Genomic DNA, 24,481 nt, shown 5'->3' with positions numbered 1-24,481 from the left:
CGTATGCCATCATGGAGAAAAGAGAAGAAAACCGAACTCTAATACCAATTCGACAGAGCTAAATAGATCGTCGATGGATGAATTGAAACGGAGGAGAGGAAGAGTGAGAGATCTCAAATTCAGAGAACATTTAAGCCATATACTGAGTTCAAGCCCGATCAGAATCCATATCCATATCTCTTTAACGAGTCTAACTGAACAGTCTGTCAATCCCTATGTAAGGTCAGTATTTGAAGGCTTTACTACGGCCCCCAACAGGGTTGAGGCTTGTTCCTCAAACATGGTCAGGATTGTTCTTCAGATAGTTACCAACCCAAACACAGCTAGGATCTGATGGCTAGTTGCCCTTAGATTCTGAAAGTTCCACAACATAATCCAAATTCAAGTTGAAGATCCAACAAAGATCTGACAAGAAGTTCCAACCCGGTTACATGCTTATGTCAAAGATTTTAATACTAATCTGATCCGAATTCGGTTCAAAAAATCAGGTTCCCAGTACACTTTACCACCTTTAGATATACAAAAACCTTTAGATATACAAAAGCATACGTAGTGAATGGAACTAGAGACATGTCATTTCATCATTTCATGTACCTTTAGCCCAACCAATTATACCATCACCCTTAAAGCGACTCCAACAGTTCTAAATGGCTTAACCAAATGACGTTGTCGACATTTCAAGAAGGAGATCCTGTCTTTTATTGGGTTCGGAATATGCTCCTATGTGGTCCGTGGAAGACCCGACGGCGTCGACTCCTCTCTTTTTGTCCCACAGAGAGATAGAGAGGCGCTGCAGGTGCCACGTTCGTGATTCCTGATTACCTGGAGATTTTCTTATATCTCGTCCTCACATCCCTCAGCCAAACGCAGGATGACCAGATAATGAATTGGATTTTGGGATTTCTTTTTCTTTCCTTTTTTAACTTTTTTTGGAGAGCAATTATTAGGATAAGGGAGGCTCTTTTAAGAGGTTTACATGGTGTTCCTGCGTTATCTGATTCTATCCACATATACATATATATATCGGTCTACTTAGTAATCCCGTACATTTATTCTCCCTCACTCTCTCTCTCTCTCTCTGTAGACTGATGCTTAAATTGTTTCTCTAAGAAGGAAGAGACTTTTCAGATCTTGTCTGAGACATCAAACACGCTAAATTCCAGGTTAGTTTTACCTTAATTTCTTCTGTTTTTGCTCTCCTCTGCTCTTGTAGATTTGCTTTCATATTTGAAGAAGTTATGGGTCTTCTTCATCACATTAGCAAGTGCCTTGAGTTGATTTTTGAAGATTTCCAGTGTTACTTTCCTTGGAAACTCAGCTGGACCAGGGTTCTGAAGAGCTCTATATTCATGATGATGTTTTCTAAATTTGTGTTTACAGATATGTTGGTTTGATTTTCTCTATGTAGAAAAGTGAGATTCGATTGTTGTAATTGCAATTCATTTCCGTTGGTCCAACTGGAGCTCACAGATTGACTGTGGTTCTTTTGCCTGTTTTAGGAATTGTTGTAGATCTTTTCTTTTTTTTGTTTTTTCTTATTTGGTGCAATTTCTTAGGAACTTCATTCCTGAGATCTTTTTATCTGTTGGGTACCAATTGGTTTTGCTGTTTTGAAGCAGATGAGTAGCATCTTGAACAAGTCTATCACTCCCCATGGCTCGCACCCCATTGTGGGGTCTCAATCCAGCTCACAGTTTAGAAGACCAATGAAAGTAGTTGCAGGTGGCCATTCTTCGACTGAGTCAGGCTACCGGAGCTCACAGCTCGGTTCAGAGCACAAAAGACTCAATGACGTTCTTCGGTTCGGCAACAGTGACGCCTCCAAACTATCTCATCTACTTCCCGAAGGAGAGATCTGCAACTTCGTTCCTGATCAAATTGCACAAGTCAACCCTGCCAAGGCATTCAAAATGGTTCCAGATGAAGCAGTCTTCGAAAGAATCAGTTTAGGCTTCATATGGCCACTGATGGAGAACAAGCAAATGAGCGTTATCAAGGACAAAGTGGCAGGCCTTGACATCTTTGGCACACAGTCGGCCACCGATACCCTTACAGTAAGCGTCTCCTCTGCTATGAAGCTCCAACGTCATCAATTGGATCAAATTGCAAAAAAGATGCAGAGAATAACTGGTACAGCTCGAGTGAGTATCAAGAACACGATTGATCCGTCGGTAATTGCTGGTTTCGTTATTAGTTATGAGAAGGAAGGATCTCATACCATCGATCTAAGTGTGAAAGGAAAATTGGACAAGTTGGCAGCTCACATTGAATCCAAGGATCAAAGCCAATTAAGTAGCAGTGGGAGTTACATGTTCATGAACAGATAGAACCAAGCAGCAGCACCTGAAATCATCTGCAATCATCAATTTTGGCTGTTGAGTAGTTAGCGGGTTTTCTTAGCTTCAAATTTTGTCATGTAATTATTTCTATAATATTATATTGATAGAGTTGATACGCAAGGCATCAACTGTAAGGAGTCCTTGACGGAATTTACATGTCGCATCTTCGAGAGATGATGTAGGTCACCAGTAACCTATGCCCCTGTAGTAAAATGATGCTACCGTTTGGCAGAATTTCCACGTCCTAAGATATATATAAACACCACTGAGAAAGTTGTAATATCTCCCTCCTCCCCTCCCCCCCCTCTCTCTCTCTCTCTCTCTCTCTCTCTCTCTTATCTGTGAACTTTGAGGCCTACATTTTTGTACTGAGACAAATGTGATGAATGCATGGGGGAAGTGTTTAAGTTGCCTTTTTTTTATTTGCAAACATCTAAGAACCTAAGAGGTTGGGTCCTTCGATTTATCCTCCAAAGCTCCTGCTCATTAGAACACAATTAAACCAGATATGGGCAATTCTGAGAAGAACCTTCTTGAATAAAAAACCGTTTTATGATTTATTCCATCTATTTCATGACCATAACAAAGCGACATACACATGGCACCAAACTTTGAAAGTCCAAATTTGGTACGCACCAAGGACCTAACAGCCTCTAAACTCAGATTTAGCAAGGAAGACCTGTTGCAAATCTCGCCCGACCCATGTATCCATGGCTCTCTGGCGTTGTTCAAAAGCTCAAGTCGTTGACAATGAGACGAAACCTCATACTTCTCACAGAACATAATAAACGATAAGGTACCATAGCAACGAAGAGGTGATTATATTTCATACCACACTTGAAAGCTACGTGAAGTTGCAGAAAGAAGAAAACAGGAAGAAGGCTGGGGCAAGAATGTGCACACCATGGTAGGTGTACCCCTCTTCCATCAGCCATTTCATATTGACAAACAACAAAGATTGAAGAAAAATATAGCAATTTCTAAGAAGTCACGATAAGCAAATCCTGACATGTACAAGCCTTGCCTACAGACGGAGATTGATTTATTACAAGCGTTATCTAACATATACATATATATGTATGTAGGTTCTATATATCTATGTACGGATGAACCAGCTTCTCCAAAGTTCAATTGCGAAAAGCTCCTGAACTGCGCACAGCTTCAGTGAGGCTCTGCAGTGCCTTATCATAAGATACAAATCCCATGAACCAGAATTCATGGCCGTCACGGGTCACTATCTGAATATATTTTTCAGTAGGATTCAACCTATTTGAAGAAGGTGTCACTGCAACCAACTGCTCAAGAAGCACAATCACCTGCATAGAACACAAAGTAATAAATGACAATCAACTAAAAGAAAAAGAAAAACAGAGCTCCTATAAGCTTGAGGACACAATTATCTAATTTCATGGCTTTGAGAAGAACAAGAACTATAAGGACAGCCTTCTTCAGTCCTGATGAGCAAAAAGGAATCAGGTAAGCCGCCAAGCACAACATTTCTCCAGAGCAAGATTGAGTAGACTGTTTTCCAGAAAAGGTTCTTCATAAGTTTGAAAACATATGTCCATTTTCTAACACCAAGATAGGCTATGGTCAGATTGTTTTCATCCATATCCTAAGATTTCTCCACTCTCCTCGAGGAGACAAAATTTCCAAAGCTTATAAATTTTTTAGTTGTTTGTATCTTGATAGAGGCCAAAGCAACCGCCTCTTGACAAATCAATCATTACCATTGACCCATGAGAAGATCTGATGAGAAGATGAGGCAGAAGAGGAAGACATCCAGGTAATATTTGGAAAAATATTCCTCTCGGCAGATACTACATCCATCCCCCGGTATTGCATGAAAAACAGCTGTCACAACATTGAACTTGGTCTTCATTGTCATGCATTTATTTCTGAATGGAATAAGCCCAGGATGATGCAACAAAGAGAACAACTTCTAAGATCCACACACCATGAAAAAATGCATCTACTAGCTTCAGACATTGGTTGCATTTGATTAAGCAATGGGTGATATTTACACTTAAACATAAGAACTAAGATGACTTTCATGATTTTGATGGGGAAGCAGAAGAGAGTGAACAAGTTGATCAGGAAGTACCTTGTAATAAATCCACTCCTGCTGCCCTGGGTGTGGGCTATAACACAGCGGACTATCACTACAAAAGGCAAGCCTGGCTGTTGACAAATACAATGTTCCTATAACAGGCCCAGATGAGGTTGATAAGTAACAAGCAAATGCTTTGCGGAGCTGCTCTCCTGGCAAGGTCTGAAACGTCTGATGGAAAACCTTGTCCTGGCCCCCTTCAATTAGAGCCTTGGTCCCCTGAGCAATTCTTCCCATGGCTGCATCGGCAGGATGAGGGCTAGTTCTCACTGGTTAAAAAAGAAAGATTTTTAGATACAAAGTACAATACATGACCTGAAAATGGAAACAAACATAAAGAGAGACCATAACACAAAATGATGTGAGGCACTAGACTGGTATACTATTTACTGCAACATCAACCAGTTTTTCTCCTCTATTTTTTTCCTTTTTTGCAGGACGCTCTCACAAGTTGGATTCACATGGATCATCTGCAATCATACACCCATATATTACTGCAGATAAAACTCTAGCACAATTTCACAAGACAAGCATGCACCACGAACGTTTTTGTTTTCAACAAAAATGTTGCCATTGCTGTAACACTGGAAAATTGAGTTGCTGAACAGGGCAATCCAGCCCATTAAAGCAATTTGACCTGGAACCCTGTCAATTATGCTATTCATCTGTTTTACAAATCATACGCTGCGTCTAACTTATGGCTCATGTGTATCTACACCACATGCATATACGCATATTTTTACCAGCTTTACTACGAACATTCATTGTAAAGCAAACTACCGAACTTCATTTTTCCCTATTTCTTAGCTTAAGATAATATACTCCATAAGAGGTATCTGTTTCGCAAAGGACGCCTATGATGTTACAAAAATTACAACAGCTGTTGCCATTTGTACTGCAATTGAAGACTTAGTTTCCACGGAAAATATCTTTTTTTATGAACATAACAAAATTAATTAATTTATGAAAGGAACAGTGACGGAGATAACTCTGTACACATTCCAAGTATTTTCACCATTTCCTCCATAGCCAAGTTCCAGGATGAGTAGGTAACCTAGACATTTAACCACAGTAACACTAATCTGCAACTGCAGATATATAGCATACAAAAACAGCAGACTGTAGCCCCTAAAGGCCAAAGCAGTGTATTTCCTTCCACATCTTCCAGCTTCCACATCTTCCAGCTCATCAAAAAGTACAATGAAATCTATAGGCATATTTGATGCATCGAACATATTAGCTTCCGCAGACAATATAGGAAAATTGATAAGCTGCTGAATCAAGCATGTGGTAAGTTGTCTGCAGAAAACTTATGTGCAGTAAGTGTTCATGTATATGTACACCACATATTTTACCAGCTTGATTACAAATATTCATTGTAAAGCAAAGTAACGAACTTCACATTTCCCTATTTCTTAGCTTAAGATAATCTCCTCCAGAAAAAGTATCTGTTTCACAAAGGACGACTATAAGTGTTTCTTTGTAGAAAGTGGATGAAACAAGATGTCTGACTTATTTGAACTGCCTAGCATTTCTGCATCTTTGTCTCATCACCCTAATTCATTGCAATTGAAGCTGAAGCCTGTGCTGCCTGCCCGCATCACCTCACCTGCTGCTAAAGCCTCTTGACATTGCCAAGGCACATGCTTCTTCGTCCCCTTCCTCCTCCTACTCCATTCTTAGGGTCAACTTGCACTCTATGCATTCTTGTTCAAGTTCTTTTTAATTTGTTACATTAAAACAACTATATACAACTTATTTAAATAAGTTTATAACTTTATATTAGCTTATTTTATTTCAGTCACATGTTATATCAAACATAAACAAGGTCATTCAAGCTTTTATGTTCTAGTCGATCTCTGTTCTTAGTGTGCACTTATTGGAAAACCTCCAATTTTCTTTCACATTCACTTAAGCTGCATGTACTTTAATTGCAAATTTTTAAGGTTTGATAGTCACACCCAGACCTACTCTGCCACATATCCAAATGCAAATACAACACTATAAGAAACCCCCAAAAAGTTTTACTAAATTACAATTATGAAAGACAAACTAAACTTTGTTTGTAATACTTGGAACACATTGTTATTTTACTTTGAATTGTTATATTTCTTCCTGCATCATCTTGACAAATATCATATATTTCCACCTCATGATGAATGGTGTCATGTACGTTAAGGCTAATAACTAATGTTTCAATGCAATTCATTCTTTATCTATTTCAAATGTTTCAGAATATCATAATGCTGCATGAAGGGCATGTGAAGTAGCCCCATCCTCCTCTTATTTATAGTCCTCCATAAAGGAATATACAACTTCCTTTTCCCTTGAGGTTCTCTCCAAATAGCTTCTTTTGCTTTGTGCACATCATTGTCAACCAAGTTTATGACTTTCTCCAAATGTATATCAAATATTAATAATTTGAGATGATTCCCAAAATTGGTTGGTGAATATAATATCAAAGAGTCCCCTTGACTTTCTCCTATTAGCATGTGGATACACGGCCCATTCATCACCTGAAAACGTCTACCTCAAGGCATTTCTTCATTTCACATTACTTTGCACTGTCAGAACATATGTCATAAGTCTAATTTGGGCAGGACAAATACGTTCACCTCTCTGTATATATTTTTTCATCAAAATAGTACATAAACATGACTACGAATGTATATTGTGATCTCTTGAAATTGTTCAACAGCCTAGTTTCATCTCATCTATCTCACCATCTTCAAGCATGAGATTGATGCAATGAGCAGCACATGGAGTTCCAAAGAATGACACATGCTCTGAAGCCAACAATCTACATGCAGCTTTCTAATTTGTTGCATTATTATAGTGAACTGTACAATATTCTCAAGTTCAATATCTTTCACAAAAACAAACAAAAAACAGTAATAGTAAAACGCTAGTAGTCTTTGAAGTATCTGACAAATCAATAGATTTCAAAAACATAATACCTCTAGGACAATATACAAGAAAATTTATTAGTGTTTTTTGTTAAGAAATATGATTTCTTATTGTTGTTATCTCTTAATTAGGTATTATCTTAGTTAAGTGCTAGTTTAGGATTAGTTAGGATTTAGTTTATTTCTTTCTTTTCTCTTTATTTTTTATTTTTTATTTTTTTATTATTTCTGCCAAACTAGCCGTTGGCAGTTCCAACAGCTCTATTAAGAGCTGTTGGAACTAGCCTAACGGCTAGTTTAGCTCATCTCTTCTTATTCTCTCTTATAAATATCCTTGTAACAGTCTTTGTAAAGGATAAGCTGTGTTTTACAGCCTTTATATTGTTTATTGAATGAGTATTACTCTTCTTCACATGGCTAGCCCAACGGCTAGTTTAGCTCATCTCTTCTTATTCTCTCTTATAAATATCCTTGTAACAGTCTTTGTAAAGGATAAGTTGTGTTTTACAGCCTTTATATTGTTTATTGAATGAGTATTACTCTTCTTCACTTGGCCTTAGTGCCTTTTTGGTATTATATGTATTCTTTGTGACTGTTATAGTCACTTTTCACATGGTACCAGAGCCAGTGGGCTGATTCTCAAAGCTTGTTAAAGGCTGCTGCTGAGATTTTATGTTGCTGGTTTGATTGAAGAGATTCTTTGCTGGAGGATATAATTTTTTGAAGGCCTTTTTGCTGCGGTTGCTCACCAACTGTTTGGTGAAATTTCTAGAAGAGTTTTTTCTTGACTTCCTTGGAGATTATTGTTTCAAGTATTGCTCTCATGGAAGACTCCAAAGTTTCAATTGAATGAGGAAGCTATTATGCTCCATACAAGCTTGACGGAACCAATTATACACTATGGGCAAAATGTTTGGAAATGCATATCAAAGGAAAATATTTATGGGGCTTCATAAGAGATACGTCTATCCCTCCCACTCTCAAGTTGACCAAAATAGAAAATGGGATTGAAAAACAACTAGATGGAGTGGAAAGACAAAATGCTATGAATGAATATTACAAAAAATTAGACGATTGGGAAGCTAAAAATTCTAGGATTAAAGAATGGATTTATGGAAGTATTGAACCTAGAATTGCCCAAAATCTTATGTATTATGAAAAGGCTAGTGAAGTTTGGGAATATCTTAAGGGAATGTTCACCCAAAAAGATATGGCCCGAAAGTATCTTTTGATTCAAAAGGCCCAAAGTATCAAGCAAGGAGAGAAAAATGTTAGAGAATTTTTCATGGAAATCTCTAGTGTATGGAATGAGTTAGATCAACTAAGTCCCGAACTAGGGTTGGACTGCAAATGCCATGAGATTAGAAGAAATGAAATAGATGAATTTCGGTTTTTTCAATTCCTTCAAGGGCTACGGCCCGAATTTGAACAAATAAGGTCAGCCCTTCTTTCTTCATCCTCTCCTCCACTCATTCATGAACTTCTTACAAAGCTAAGTGGAGAGGAAACTAGAATGAAACTATCCAAAGAAATGGATAAAGATAGTGTTCTTGTCTCAAAACAAGAAGAAGAAAGAACCTTAGCCGCCTCTAGACCTGGAAACAACATCAAGTCTTTTAGACCTCCTCACTTTAAGAATCAAATTAGAGGAGAATATAAAGTTATTTGCCACTTTTGTCATGAACCGGGTCACATAAGACCTAGTTGCCCAAAGTTGAACAACAATGAAGGACAATCGCGGAATCTTGGAGGAAATTTTCTCAAAGGAGGAACTTCATATCCACAAGGAGGGCAACACAACCGGGGAATTTCATATCCTCAAGGTGGACATTACAACATTAGACAATTTGATCAAAGAAAGGCCGCAAATTTCACAAATGAAGGATGTGATCTATCATCTATATCCACAACGTTGAATCAAATCATGACAGCCCTTCAACCCATGATCAAGGAGTCAAATTCCGGAGCACTAACAACAACGGCATCCATCTCCAACACTCCTGGTATGTTTTCTTGGCTTTTAAATTCTGGTGCATCTTTTCATATGACACCAAATATATCATCTTTGACCAAATTTGAAAGAACAAGAAAAGAATCAAATGTTGTTACCGCCGATGGAACTTCTTTAAGTGTTAAAGGGATTGGGAATTTTGAAAAAGAATTTGGAAAACAAAAATTTTTTGTTCCAAAAGTTAGTTATGTTCCTAAACTTAATCTTAACTTACTTTCTATGTCACAAATCTCAGATCTTGGATTTGATGTTGTTTTCTCATCAAATAAATGTTTGGTGCAGGATCACCAAACCGGGAGATTGATTGGGGAAGGTTTTAGAAAAGGGGACCTTTACTACATGGACAATTTATGCATCCGCAAAGAAAAGTTTTGTCACTATGTTGAAAATGTGGACATCAATGTTTGGCACCAAAGATTAGGTCATCCAAATGTTAGAAAATTGTCTATGATGAACCCTACCAAGAATATTTGTATTGAAAATTTTAAATGTAATGATTGTATACATGGAAAAATGAAATCTTTATCTTTTGGAGAAAGGAACTTCTTCTCTTCTTTGCCTTCTGAGCTTGTTCATTCCGATGTATGGGGACCCTCTCCTATCATGTCAAAAGGAGGGCTATCATATTATGTGATCTTTGTTGATGACTTCACTAGGTATTGTTGGATATATTTCCTAAAATATAAATCCGAAGTTTTTGAGATATTCAAAAATTTTCACATGTTAGTACAAACACAATTCAATGCTAAATTAAAAATTTTAAGGACTGATTCCGGAGGTGAATACATTTCAAATGAGTTCGAAAGATATTTGAAAAACTATGGGATAGTCCACCAAAAATCTTGTCCAAGAACACCTCAACAAAATGGACTTTCAGAAAGAAAACATAGGCACATAATTGAAACAACAAGAACCCTTCTTATTTCCAAAAATGTGCCTAAAAACTTTTGGGCTGAAACCGCACTTGCCTCTGTTTATCTTATAAACAGAATGCCTTCAAAAGTTTTACATAATACCACTCCGTTTGAAAAATTATTCAAGTATGAACCCGATTTCAATAGACTTCGTATTTTTGGATGCAAATGTTTTGTTCTTAATGACAAGGCTGATAAGCTAAGTTCAAAAGTTATTGAATGTGCTTTTATTGGTTATTCTGAAACCCAAAAAGGCTACAAATGTTATGACTCAATTAAAGACAAGATCATTGTCTCAAGGAATGTAAGGTTTTGTGAAGATGAAAGTGGTTTTAAAAATTGTGGGGAGTCACAACACAATAATGATTATTCCTTTTTATTTAAGTTTCTTTCTCAATGTGATGATGAAATGCATGATGGTGATGATAGCAACACTGGTGGTAATGATAGTAGAATGGCCAAGGATATAATCACTTATCATAGAAGAAACCGGCAACAAGAAGTTGGTGAAGAAGAACATCATGAGACCATTGATCTCCAACCAACTCAAAGTGGAGAAAACCTTAGGAGATCCACTAGAAATGTAAGACAACCCAATAGGTTTGTGTCTTATGAAACTTTTACTCCATCTCATAGAGCTAGAATTAATGTCATTCACTCTCACTTTGAACCTTCTACTTTTAATGAAGCATCCAAATATATTGAGTGGAAGAATGCCATGTTAGAAGAATTGGATGCCTTGAGAAAAGCTCAAACTTGGGAAATACAAGATTTACCTATAGGGAAAAAGACTATTGGATGCAAGTGGGTATACAAGGTGAAAACTAAAAGTGATGGATCCCTAGAAAGGTATAAAGCAAGGCTTGTTGCCAAAGGTTACACTCAAGAATATGGTATTGACTATGAGGAAACATTTGCCCCTGTAGCTAGAATGACTACTGTTAGGACCTTTATTGCTTTAGCATCTGTTAAAAACTGGAATATTTATCAAATGGATGTTAAAAATGCCTTTTTAAATGGGGATCTTATGGAAGAGGTTTATATGGAAGTACCACCAGGGTTGTCTGTTCCTCAAAGGAAAGTTCTTAGACTTAAGAAGGCTCTTTATGGCCTCAAACAAGCTCCTAAAGCTTGGTTTGACCGTTTTAATTCTGTTATTTCTGATTATGGGTTTCATTCTTGCTTAACTGACACTGCCTTGTTTGTTAAGTATACTACTGCAGGTATCATAATTCTTCTACTGTATGTTGATGATATGATCATTACAGGTAGTGATAAGGAAGGTATTAGAGAATGTAAGAAATTACTACAAGAAACTTTTGAAATGAAAGATTTAGGTTTTCTAACGTACTTCTTGGGTATTGAGGTTGCATATTCTACTAGAGGATATTTTTTGTCACAAACTAAGTTTGCTGCAGAGATCATTGCTAAATCAGGCATAACAGATGATAAGGTCACAGAAACTCCTGAAGCAGTAGGAAGCAAGATGAAGATTGATGATGGAGTTCCACTTGCCAATCCCACTCTTTACCGACAACTTGTGGGATCCTTGATGTACCTTAGCATCACTCGGCCTGACATTGCTCATGCAGTTCATACTGTGAGTCAATTTCAACATGCTCCATCAACCGTTCATATGGGAGTTGTTCTTCGTATCATCAGATATATTAAGGGAACAATAAACAAGGGAGTATTTATGTCTTCCTCTTCCTCCTTGAACTTGATTGCTTATACTGATGCTGATTGGGGAGGAGATCCTAATGATAGACACTCAACTACTGGATTTTGTGTTTTTCCAGGAGAATCACTCATCTCATGGAAATGCAAAAAGCAACAGAAAGTCTCACTATCCTCTACTGAAGCTGAATATCGAGCCATGGCTTCTACAACTATGGAAATTGTCTGGCTTCGCCAAATGCTCCTTGATATGGGAATAAAGATAGAAGAACCCACTGATTTATGCTGCGACAACAAGAGTTCTATCTACATTGCCAAGAATCAAACATTCCATGAACGAACAAAGCATATAGAAATGGACTGTCACTATGTTCGTGAAGAATTTTTGAAGAAGACTATCAAACTTCCATATGTCTCCTCCGAGTTCCAGCTGGCTGATTTCTTCACAAAGCCTCTATGTTCTCCCAGATTCAACTTTCTTTTAGATAAACTTTCGGTGATAGCACCGTAAGTTTAAGGGGGGGTGTTAAGAAATATGATTTCTTATTGTTGTTATCTCTTAATTAGGTATTATCTTAGTTAAGAGCTAGTTTAGGATTAGTTAGGAATTAGTTTAGGATTTAGTTTATTTCTTTCTTTTCTCTTTATTTTTTATTTTTTATTTTTTATTATTTCTGCCAAACTAGCCGTTGGCAGTTCTAACAGCTCTATTAAGAGCTGTTGGAACTAGCCCAACGGCTAGTTTAGCTCATCTCTTCTTATTCTCTCTTATAAATATCCTTGTAACAGTCTTTGTAAAGGATAAGCTGTATTTTACAGCCTTTATATTGTTTATTGAATGAGTATTACTCTTCTTCACTTGGCCTTAGTGCCTTTTTGGTATTATATGTATTCTTTGTGACTGTTATAGTCACTTTTCACATTTTTGCCCTCATATCAGTCTATCCATCTACCAAAACACTACACCATGTATCTCTCCAAATCTATTTCAATTCATCATAGTATGTCATTACTTCTTCAACATTTGCATTAAGAGTCAATTCATGATACCAGAGCATTTTATACCTGTAGAAACAAAATGTGCACGAGAGTAGAAGAAAGCACACAGATGTAACGTGGAAAACCCTCGACTCGAGGGAAGAAAAACCACGGGTGAGGAGGTCTGGTGCCCACTAGCCTCCAGACACTCTCTCTCTTCAACACTTCATTAACACAAAGATTAGGGTTTACAGAAGTATAAGTAGTCCTAATTAGGACAAACCGGATCGGGTACGGATCCGGACCCGAACAACAAAACCCGTCAACACTCCCCCTCAAGTTGGGCATACATATCAAACATGCCCAACTTGGATACATTTCTCTCAAATGGAGTTACACTTAAGGCCTTGGTTAGGACATCAGCAGTTTGGTCTTCAGACTTCATGTAAGGTAGCGTTAATTCCTTAGCATCAATTCTTTCTCTGATGAAGTGACGGTCGATCTCCACATGCTTTGTTCGATCATGAAGAACCGGGTTGTTAGCCAAGTTAATTGCAGACTTATTATCACAATACATCCTCATAGGCCCTTCAATCTCTATTCCAATATCTGTCAGTAAGATCTTCAGCCATAACAATTCTGATACCCCAGTAGCCACAGCCCTATATTCAGCCTCTGCACTCGAGCGGGAACACACATCTTGTCTCTTGCTTCTCCAAACAACCAAATTTCCCCCCAAGTAGACGCAGTATCCTGAAGTAGATCTTCTGGTGTCAACACAGCCTGCCCAGTCTGCATCAGAATACCCTTCAACTTCAATAGATCTTTGTTGCACATATAGAAGTCCCTTTCCGGGATTCTTCTTCAAGTAGCACAAAATTCTATCTACAGCCTTCAAGTGCATATCTGTAGGTGCATGCATGAACTGGCTCATCACATTTACAGCAAATGTGATATCAGGTCTAGTCAGAGTGAGATAAATCAGTTTGCCAACTAGACGTTGATATCTCCCTTTAGCTTCTTCACCCAACAGTTCTCCATCTTTGCTACCAAGTTTATGCCCAGCATCTATAGGAGTAGAGGCTGGTCTGCATCCCAGTTTTCCTGTCTCCTTTAGTAGATCCAGGGTATACTTCCTTTGACTAAGTACAAGAGTTGTACCTGATCTAGCAATTTCAATACCCAGAAAATACTTCAGCTTACCAAGATCTTTTAGATCGAATTCAGTAGATAGTAAACCCTTTAATCTTGCTATCTCTTCCTTATCATCACCTGTAACAATCATATCATCAACATAAACCAATAGTAGAGTAACTTTACTCTCTCTTCTCTTTACAAACAGGGTATGATCTCCATTTCCTTGTTTGTAGCCATGTTTCTTCATAACAAGTCTGAGCCGTTCAAACCATGCTCGGGGAGACTGTTTCAGCCCATACAAAGCTTTCTTCAATTTACAGCATTTTCCAGGCTTCTCAAAACCTGGTGGCATGCACATGTACACTTCCTCTTCGAGATCTCCATTGAGAAAGGCATTTTTTACATCAAGTTGGCACATCTCCCAACCCTTCAGCACCGCCAATGAAATAATAACTCTAACAGTCTTCATCTTTGCAACAGGAGCAAACGTCTCTAAGTAGTCGATCCCATATTTCTGACTGAACCCCTTGGCCACCAATCGTGCTTTGTACCTTTCAATGCTACCATCTGGTTTGTACTTAACAGTGTAGACCCACTTCGACCCAACCAAGTGGGCTGCTTCAGGAATATCAACCACCTCCCATGTCTGATTTCTGTCTAAAGCTTCCATCTCTTCTTTCATTGCATGAGACCACTTAGTGTCACCCTGAGCCTCTGTAGCATTCCTGGGAATCACAACCACAGCCAAGGAGGATACAAAACATTTATAGTCAGTGCTCAATCTAGAGTAAGATACGAAGTTACCAATAGGGTGCTGGGTACATGACCTGACCCCCTTTCTCAAGGCAATAGGAAGATCCTCCTTTTCTTTTCCAACATCTTGCTTCTGAACACGACTTGGATCATCCAAGGAAGAAGTAGGATTGGGATTCGGTGTAACCTCCTCATCATCAATCACCTTGTCAGTACAAGCTCTTCTCCTGGAATACACCTGTCCAAACATACGATTACCCTCTTGTTCTGTCACCAAAGGATGCTCTCCCTCCTTCTCCTGTTCATGTACATCAGTAGTCGTCCCCTCTTCATCTTTGCCATCTTCATCTTTGCCAAGCACCTTGGCAACAGGATTCTCTTCACGCCTGTAATCCATAAAGTCTGTAAACTGAATTTCCTGTGTGGGAGAATACTCTTCCTTAGACATTAATTTCTCCCCCTGAAGAGAATTCTCACCAAAATAGGAGACATGTTCCAAGAATGTGACATCTTTGGTAATGTGAAGACGACCAGTGGTAGGATCTAGACATTTATAACCTTTTTTAGTGGAAGAATACCCAAGAAAGATGCCCTTAATAGATTTGGGATCAAGTTTTTTCACATTGGGGCTGTGGTTATGTATGAAACACACACATCCAAAGACTCGAGGAGGAAGATGAAAAGGTTGACTACTCCCTGGAAGCATAGAGTATGGAGTACGACCCTTTAGCACACGACTGGGCATGCGATTAATCAAGTAGACACTAGTAAGGATTGCATCACCCCAATAGTATTTTGGGAGATGTCTTTGGAACAGTATGGCTCGGGTGACATTGAGCAACTGACGATTTTTCCTCTCAGCAACCCCATTTTGAGGGGGGTATAACTACAGGATGTCTCATGAACAATCCCCCTCTTTCGAAAGAATTCTTCAACAGTGAGACACAGATATTCACGAGCATTATCAGACCGAAAAGTCTTGACAGAATTTCCATATTGGTTTTCCACTAGGAGGATGAAAGTTTCAATAATGTGAGGCACCTCACTACGATCTTTCAACAAATACACAAAGGTACATCTTGAATAATCATCTATAAAGGTTATAAAGTATTGAAAACCACCACGAGAATGAATGCCCGAAGGCCCCCACACATCAGAATGAACCAAGGAGAAAGCTTTATTAGAACGACTATTTGAAATTGGATAAGAAGCTCTAACATGCTTCGCAAACTGACACACATCACATGATAACATGGAAATGTTTAAACTAGAACATAGTTCAGGGAACAAATGTTTCAAAATCCCAAATGGGAGATGACCAAGGCGTTCATGCCAAAACAAAAATAACTGACGACACTCTTCCTCCTTCTTCTCTGTTCTGCTGACTGCTGACATAAGAGCTGTGACAACACGTATAGGAAGCCGATACAGCCCATCAGACACCAAACCAATCCCAATCCTCTTCCCTGTCACCAAGTCCTGCAAAACACAACGTTTTTCAGAAAATATAAGCTCACACTTCAATTCCTTGGTAATCTTACTAACAGATAACAAATTTAAGGGAAGATGAGGAACATGTAAGGCATCATGAACTAAAAAATTATTTAACAAGGAAAGACTCCCTTTCCCTGCCACTGAAGTAAAGGAACCATCGGCAAGGGACACACGTTCCTTTCCCGAGGATAGCTTGTAGTCATGGAAAAGCTTGGGGTTGCCAGTCATGTGATGAGTGGCACCGCTGTCAACAATCCATTCACCCATAGAAGAAGTACCTTCTCCCCCTGAAACAGCCAATGCCTGATTGATCTTCACCTCATCTGGTGTATCTGCCTGACCAACATCAATCTTGCTCAAATATGCTCGTAGCTCACGAATCTGCTCTGCAGAAATAGAACCTTTCCCATCACTCAGACTTGTTGCAGACGATACAGGCTTCTTCCCACTCGAAGACCTCCCCCTACTATCCTTCTTCTCTGGATACAGGTCCCAACAAAAATCCCTAGTATGACCAAGTTTTTTGCAATGAGTACATTTTCGGGAAGAACGAGGAGTTCCCACAGGGGCACGGCTAACATAGGCAGACTGTTCTTCCCCCTTTCGTCCACTAGAGAGCAGCCTTCTCTGTTCTTCAGCTTCAACACGGGAATAGACATCTTCAATACTAAATGATTCGTCAGAGTTAAGAATCTGACTCCTTATATTTTCAAAGTCATCATTCAGTCCGGATAAGAAAAGGAATACCCTGTTTTCCCATTTATCAGTCATGTACTGCATCTGGTCGTGAGGACACCTCCATGGAATATCAGAGTGATAGTCAAGGTCCTCCCACTTAGATTTTAATGCTGCATAAAAGTTTGCAACCGAGAGAGCACCTTGTCGCAGGGAATACACATCCTTCATAAGTTGATACACACGAACTTTCCTTTTCTTTTGGCCATACATCTGCTCCAAAATAATCCACATATCCCTTGCAGTCTTCTTACGAAGAATGAGGGGTTGGATATCCGGGGACACTGAATTGACAATCCAGGTTTTGACCTGGTTGTCTTCAAGAAACCATGTATCCCAAGCCAGACTATCTGCAGCAGGTTCAACCTTTCTCCCATTCACATAGGCAATGCGTCCTCGCCCAGCAATCCCCATGGTAATCGCAGCAGACCATCGGGAATAGTTCTCCTTGGTAAGTTGAATGGTGGTAACCTGAACCGGTACATGATCAGTCCGCGCAGACACAACATCAGGCAGAGTAGTGTTGACTGAAGAAGAAGACGAGTCAGCCATGATCACGAGGTAGAAGTGGCTGCCAAAGAACACACACAGCAGCAGTAACCGAGAGAAGAGGTGAGATGACGCAGTCGGGGATCAACGGCGGAAGCGGCGGGAGCTGCGGAAGCAGCAGGACGCGGCGGAAGCAGAGGGCCGCGCTTGGCAGCGCGCGCCGAGAAGAGGCGACGGCGTCGGACGTCGGCGTCGGTGGTCGGACGTCGGCAGAGGCGTCAGCAGAGACGTTGGCGTCGGCAGTCACGACACCAGCGACGCAGCAGCGGTCACAGCCACGGCGGGGCAGCGACGGTGGTCACGGTCACGGCCAGGGCAGCGGCGGCGCAGCAAGGGCAGCGGTGGCGGTGGTGGTAGCGACGGCGACGGTGGTAGCGGCGGCGGCAGTCAGGGTTGGAACTTCACAACCATAGAACAAAAAACAGATTTTGTTTTCTCCAAGTCCGACGGCTCTGATACCATGTAGAAACAAAATGTGCACGAGAGTAGAAGAAAGCACACAGATGTAACGTGGAAAACCCTCGACTCGAGGGAAGAAAAACCACGGGTGAGGAGGTCTGGTGCCCACTAGCCTCCAGACACTCTCTCTCTTCAACACTTCATTAACACAAAGATTAGGGTTTACAGAAGTATAAGTAGTCCTAATTAGGACAAACCGGATCGGGTACGGATCCGGACCCGAACAACAAAACCCGTCAACAATACCCAAGGCCTACAGAAGTAATTTTGTATGCCATAACCCGAAGACATACTTAGTTTGTGCATTAAATGGACCACATGCATCCAAAAAAAAAAAACTCCCAACTACATTATTTGCCTATTTTACCATATCTTAAGAGTCATAACTGTTCGAAACTCAAGTTGAGAATTGGGAGCAGTATAAAAAAGAAAAAACTTTTAACTGAGGCAGAAGCACTCAACCTCCACTATGTGCTCTACCATAAGGCCTTTCACTTGATCCACCTCTTTCCTTTCTGCTAGAACTGCCTCCTATATACATTTCACCTTTCCCTTTTGCCTCAAACTAGCCATGGGAGATCTCACACAAGCATCAGCAGGATTGGAAGTAAGAATCCCATTATCATCCTTAGTTGCCTCATACTCCACTTCCCAGGGCTCATTATATACCATTGGTGCTTCTTCCAAATCTTTTGTCAATTTTTTTGCTTTTGGAGCATTAATTGTGTTCATACATTGATTTACCAGTGCATAGGGCCACATTTTCATGCATCCCAGCTAAATGAAATCTTAGTGAAGAGACTCATGTTGATAAGTCTTTCTATCAGTCACAGTTACTTTTAGCCGGTCATTTTCCCTCATCTATGTGCACCATTACCATGCTGGATCATTTGAAAACATATCCTCAAAAAACAATAGAAATCTACAGTAAAAGTAGGAGACTTCATACCCTTCAATCCTTCATAGTAGAAACTACAAACCTCTGTTCAACCTCAAATACATCTCTCACAAGCAAATCTAACTTCAAATCAATATTTTTCAAATTGTGAGATCTCCCTCACCCACAACTCCTAAGACTAAAAGTGTCTTCAGACTCCGCTGTGAGGGGACTTTTAAAAGGCAAAACCAAGAATCCGTCTTGGGTCCCCTTTTCTCCGTCTCCCATACATCATGTGACACATGTTGTATCAATTTATCGGATGATATGGCATGTGTACCATAAGATATAGTGTAATATTGGCCATTACACTCCTATAACTCGAGGGGTCTAACATGTCGACTCTGCCAAAAGTTACATTACATATCATAATTTATGATGTGCTATGACAGGTAATCGTTGATGCTACTTATTAGAGCTTGTTCTTCTAAATCCTGGTAAAAAGAGCATTAAGTGTCCTGTATAGGCACAAACTTAGTAGTCAAAGGAGTGCCTAAGCTTGCCTAGGGGCTGAGTAGCATCTCACATTTTTAGGGTGAGGCACCAAGGTGGCCCAAAAAAAAATTATTGTTTTAGTTTTAATTATAACAATTTAAATTGTTTTGGCTGTTCTATCATCTAATATAAACGCTGTGGGTGGAGCTTCAAGACAAACACTTCGCCCCTTTTTCTTTAGTGAAAGAATATATATGTATGGGTGATTTGCCTTGGGTCTAGGCCCATTTTTGGGTGCAAGTAAAGAGTCCAGTATTGCATATTAATACTGCTTTGTTGTTTCAAACCTGAGATCCATAAAACTTACAGCTTGCTTCCTCGACATAGTTGCTAGAGTAGGTTAAGATACTGACACAAATTATTAAGAAATAAGAACTGATGGATTAAAGTCTCAAGTCTAAAGTTATGAGTTCCCATAACATTTATGTGGCTTCTAAAAGAAATGGGAAACTAAGCAGCACGAACACAAAAACAACATTGTTGTGTGCTTATGCTTTATAGTCAGCCACTACCAATCATCATGACACCGTAATGCAGCTTTTTTGTAGAAACCTGACTACAATGTCTCCCGGTACAATGTCACAAATCCTTGTAGATGGCGAACACTATGTATTGAAAGGTCAGAGATTGTTTCAAATATTAGGTTACTGGAAAGTATTGGAGTGTGTAAGATCATGCAGTTTCAACTCAAACTTCTGGATGAAATCAAGATGCAAAATGATTTCAATTTTGAGATGCCGGACAAAGTAGGAACTTAGGATTTCTATTATCCAGAAACGGGCTTCCGTCAATTCAGATTCACTGTATCCTCGTCTCAATACTGGAACCATTGTACTATATAGTCAAATCTTCCAATTAACTATTTGCCCCGCCTAGAAAAACCTACATCCCATTAGTCTTAAGTTAGTCTCAGCCTCTCGAATCCAGATTGGTGTTCCAATATTGACTCGATCATCCAACAATTTACATGTAATACTCGAACCTTGGAAGAATTCATCTAATACTCACAATGTTGCCAGACGTTCCCGGCGTATGCTTCGGCTTGTCTGGCGGTCTTGTCAATCGTCTTCCCCAACTTATTCAGTACGCTCATGATCATATCCATCGGGCCTGAAAAAACACCAAATTTTCGTCATCTTTAACCAAAAGCACAGGTTAAACAACCCGGGCAAAATGGAACCTTAATCAGATCAAGTGAGAGAGAGAGAGAGAGAGAGAGAGAGAGAGACTAACTCTTGCCGGAGGAGTTGGGTACAGGGAATGTCTGGACATAGGGGTTGCCGGTGTAGCTCTGAGACGGCGGTACACCGCCGGAAACGGGTGGTCCCGAGTAGTAATTGTTGTAGTTGGTGGTGCCGGCCCCAGCCTTGGCCGGATCCATGGCGTCGTCGGCAACCCATGTGGCAGCTCGCTGGTTCACGGGGTGCGCCTTCGGCTCGGTCGGCACGCCCATCACCCACGTCCCCCAACGCCCACCTTCCCCAGCTGCCGACGTCGGCGTTGAAGACGATGAGGTTGCCGGCATCGTCTTCGTCTTGTCGTTCTGATTGTCCTGGTCCATTCCTATCAGTGAGAATCTGATTCCCTTCTCCGCTTATTCGTGATAATCAACCCACCAAAAGTAAGACGAAGAAGAAAAAGGAAGAACAAAAGGCAGCAGGATCCCTCTCCCTCTCTTGATCTTCCAACCACTCTGCTGGAAAGATCCAAGCTTACTTCCTGAATTGCCACCCTCCCGAATATTTTTTATGAAACACACATCTTTCAAAAAATTCCACAGATAACGCGCACGCAGGGTTCACACTTTCAGGAATAGAGCATATTGGCAGGTTCAAGTCGAAAAAAGTATTCAGGTGACGTAAAACTTTTTCTACCCATAGATCCTGTTTCACTAAAACATGTAGAACAGAAAAAAGCAAAATGGAGACCAATAAATTCACCGACCTTCTGCACAACTCTCCACTTCGAAAATTTTGCCATCCTGTCATATACCCACTACTTGGTTCAAAAGAGAGAAAATAGGCAAATTACACAGAGAAACTAATAAAAAATCACAAGTTAGACTAACTCTGGTTAGGGCCTCTCTCGGGATTGTAATTCATGGAGTCTCATCACCATTGGATGTCAATTAAATATACTCTTATCTATATCTGTTTATTATATTAAAATATTCACAAATTTAAATGTAAGTATGAACAAAGAAAAGCTATATATGATGTTTACATTCGCATCAAAATCGGAATCGGAATTTTAAACTGAATCTAACCCATTTTCAAAATGAAAAACATTGCATATATGATATTTCTTTAAAACTAAATATGATTTTAGTTTGATCAGTTATGTATGTATATCTGAACCTAAACTCAAATTTAATTAGATTTCATTTCTTAAATCCAAATCCAATCCAATTAAGAGTTTTTTTTCATATCCAACTTTTTTAAAATAGTTTGGTCGGATATCAGATCTAAATATGATAAATTAACATCCCTATTTGATCATTACAATCAAATACATTAATTTTGGAACTGGGTAGGCAAGAAGGATCATCACAATCAAATATATTAATTTCCAGTCCAACTTGTTCCTTACTGCTTCCTTTTGCATTGGTCACTTCAATCTTATATCAAGAATTGCTTCCAAACTACCATTTTTTTTTTATCATAGTAACTGTCATTCAAAGACGTTTCCTTCTTCCAATTGCATGTGTATGGGCTTCTGCCCACAAAGCAGAACCCTAAACATCATTCTTTCTAAAGGTAATGCACCTTGTAATCGTCAATAAGGTTTCTAAATAAATATTTTTAAATTAAAATAAATAAATTATTTTCTATATCTTTTAATGAAATGGTATATTCTTAAAAGGTATCTTGTTTAAAAGTTGCGACTCTTCATTTTGGAATGTTACAATGTTTGGGGTTTTTATGAAAAATTGTATCTTTTCAATACTTATCAATTATTTCTATTGTCTTTTGTCTCCAATTGGCAATTTGCAATCTTCCGTTTAGCATAGCTCTTTTGTGTGGGGATGTTAATGGATCATATTCAAAATGGGATGCATCGTTAACTATAGCTGCCTTTTTCGATATCCCCATATTCATGTTTGGATTTATATTTAAATACTAATAAAGAAAAGTCATATCTGAATCCAAATTTGAAATCTAATTTCACAATCTAAATTCGATATGAATCAGATTTTGACATTCATATACGAATCCGAGTTCAAATTTTTGAATCTAAGTTGGCTGATTTTCATAATGTAACAGCATCAGATATAGGATATTTGTTTAAAAATAAATCTGATCTGAATTCATATCTAAATCGGAGCAAATATTTATATATATATGAATCCGATCGAATGTCATTTCTTAAATCTGAATTTCATCTATTTTTTAAATCAGACATTTTTTTTATATATATCAAATTTTTTTTGAACAGTTTGATTGAATATCTTATCCAAATCGGACATATTGACATCCTTACTTTTGTGTGTGCGAGACTCATCTATTGAGGGATTAAGCCGGGTAATGTCATGCAATTGTGTGATTCCTTTTGTAATTTAAAAATGAAATCTTAAACGAGCAATTGAAGTTATAAAGAGAGTGACCTTTTAATAAGGGTGGGTAACGGGCCAGGTACCTGTTGGGTAGTAGGCTCACTTAGAACGAATGGTTCCTTTACAAAGGTTTCTAAGATATTAAAATATAAAATATTAAAGATTTCCAATATGAGTAGATATCGAAGTCGGATGCTATTGCAAGAACCCTTTGAAGGCAGAGAAGATGCACAAGAGCTGGCGGCATAATGTGCAACCATAGAGCAGGCGCAGGGCCACATGAGGGCTGATGTGGGCAGTTGCCTACACCAGAATCACAAAAGATGTTTATTTTTTAATATTATTATTGTGAAATATTTGATTGTTTATATGCTTGAGTGCTCCTAAAAGAATTGAAGCTTGAATGGGAGAGAGAGAGAGAGGGTGAAAAGGTTCCCATGGAGGGAGAAATTGTCACCTCCTTTTAAAGATACAAGTTCATGTTTGAAACAGCAATAAAGGTTCACTCTCAAGTCAGTATCTATGCCATCAAACACCTTCTTGAAATGGGGGACAAGAAAAATACTTAAAGAAGAATTTGTGCTTAATTACTGATTAGTAGAAAAATTCAATCTAAAAACTTGTTTGTTTCGCCATTTGAGATCCACAACGATCTGAAATCACATATCCATGAATTTAAGGTCAGAACACACTCCCACCTAACCTTAAATTCATGATTTTAACATATAAAGTGGATTTAAAATCCACATTATTGAGATCCTCAGTTAGTTTTAAACTAAGGATCTACCAAAACACAAACGCAACAATCTAGTTAAAAATAATTCAGAGATTTTCACATATAAACACTACTCGCATTTGGACCTTCGACGGCCCGAAAATCTTTTCACTTGGACATATATAAACTATAAAACTCATACTAAGAGTATCAAACATGGAAAAGTTTTCTACATTAGATTTTACCCACTTTTCACAAAGGCTTGTCTCTCATTGGCCATGAATAAAGCTTTGACTTCTTATTCTTCTTATAGTGAAACATGGCATGCGCCTTAACAGCCTGTTTGGATGGAGGGAGAGGGAGGGAAAGGAATGGAAAGAAGGCTCTTTCTTGTGTTTGAATGCTTAATTAATATGGAGGGAAAGGAAGAAAGAACTAATAACTGTGCAAGGGAAAGGAAAGGAAAATGAGAGGAAGGAAATAAGTTTTTTACGTAAATCCAATTCCTTCGAAAATGGAGAGATTAGAAGGGAAAAGAATTGATTATCATTCTCTTTCCTTTCCATTCTCTTCCTTTCCCTCAATAGTTTGCCTGAACGAGACATCTTTTAGTTTTAAGCAGGGAAATAATTTATTTTTTAGGGAAATAAATTCTTGTAATTTTTTTCACTTCACAACTGAATGGTGAATCAAGCGGTAACATCGTCAATTCAATTCAC

At 38.8% G+C, this 24,481-nt stretch overlaps 1 protein-coding gene across 2 annotated transcripts; it reads left to right on the top strand.

The window, feature by feature from the left end:
• The first annotated feature begins 779 nt into the window (after positions 1 to 779).
• LOC116254337 (ATP synthase delta chain, chloroplastic-like) lies at positions 780 to 2,621 on the top strand. Of its 2 annotated transcripts, none has more exons than XM_031629700.2 (2): positions 780 to 1,163; positions 1,617 to 2,621. In XM_031629700.2, the coding sequence occupies exon 2, from the start codon at positions 1,620 to 1,622 to the stop codon at positions 2,325 to 2,327; it is 708 nt and encodes a 235-aa protein (XP_031485560.1). In that variant the 5' UTR covers positions 780 to 1,163; positions 1,617 to 1,619; the 3' UTR covers positions 2,328 to 2,621. The 2 variants fall into 2 exon arrangements, with proteins under 2 accessions (XP_031485560.1, XP_031485559.1); XM_031629699.2 differs by having other exon boundaries at positions 885 to 1,163; positions 1,620 to 2,621.
• Positions 2,622 to 24,481: the final 21,860 nt, after the last annotated feature.

Source organism: Nymphaea colorata, chromosome 5 (assembly GCF_008831285.2).
Source record: "Nymphaea colorata isolate Beijing-Zhang1983 chromosome 5, ASM883128v2, whole genome shotgun sequence".
In the NCBI taxonomy this organism is placed as follows: domain Eukaryota; kingdom Viridiplantae; phylum Streptophyta; class Magnoliopsida; order Nymphaeales; family Nymphaeaceae; genus Nymphaea; species Nymphaea colorata.
The sequence above is the reverse complement of the archived record's forward strand: the minus strand, read 5'-3'. Positions and strand labels throughout refer to the sequence as shown.

Coding starts and splice junctions, on each gene's coding strand:
- LOC116254337 (XM_031629700.2), top strand. CDS start 1,620: ATGAGTAGCATCTTGAACAAGTCTATCACTCCCCATGGCTCGCACCCC.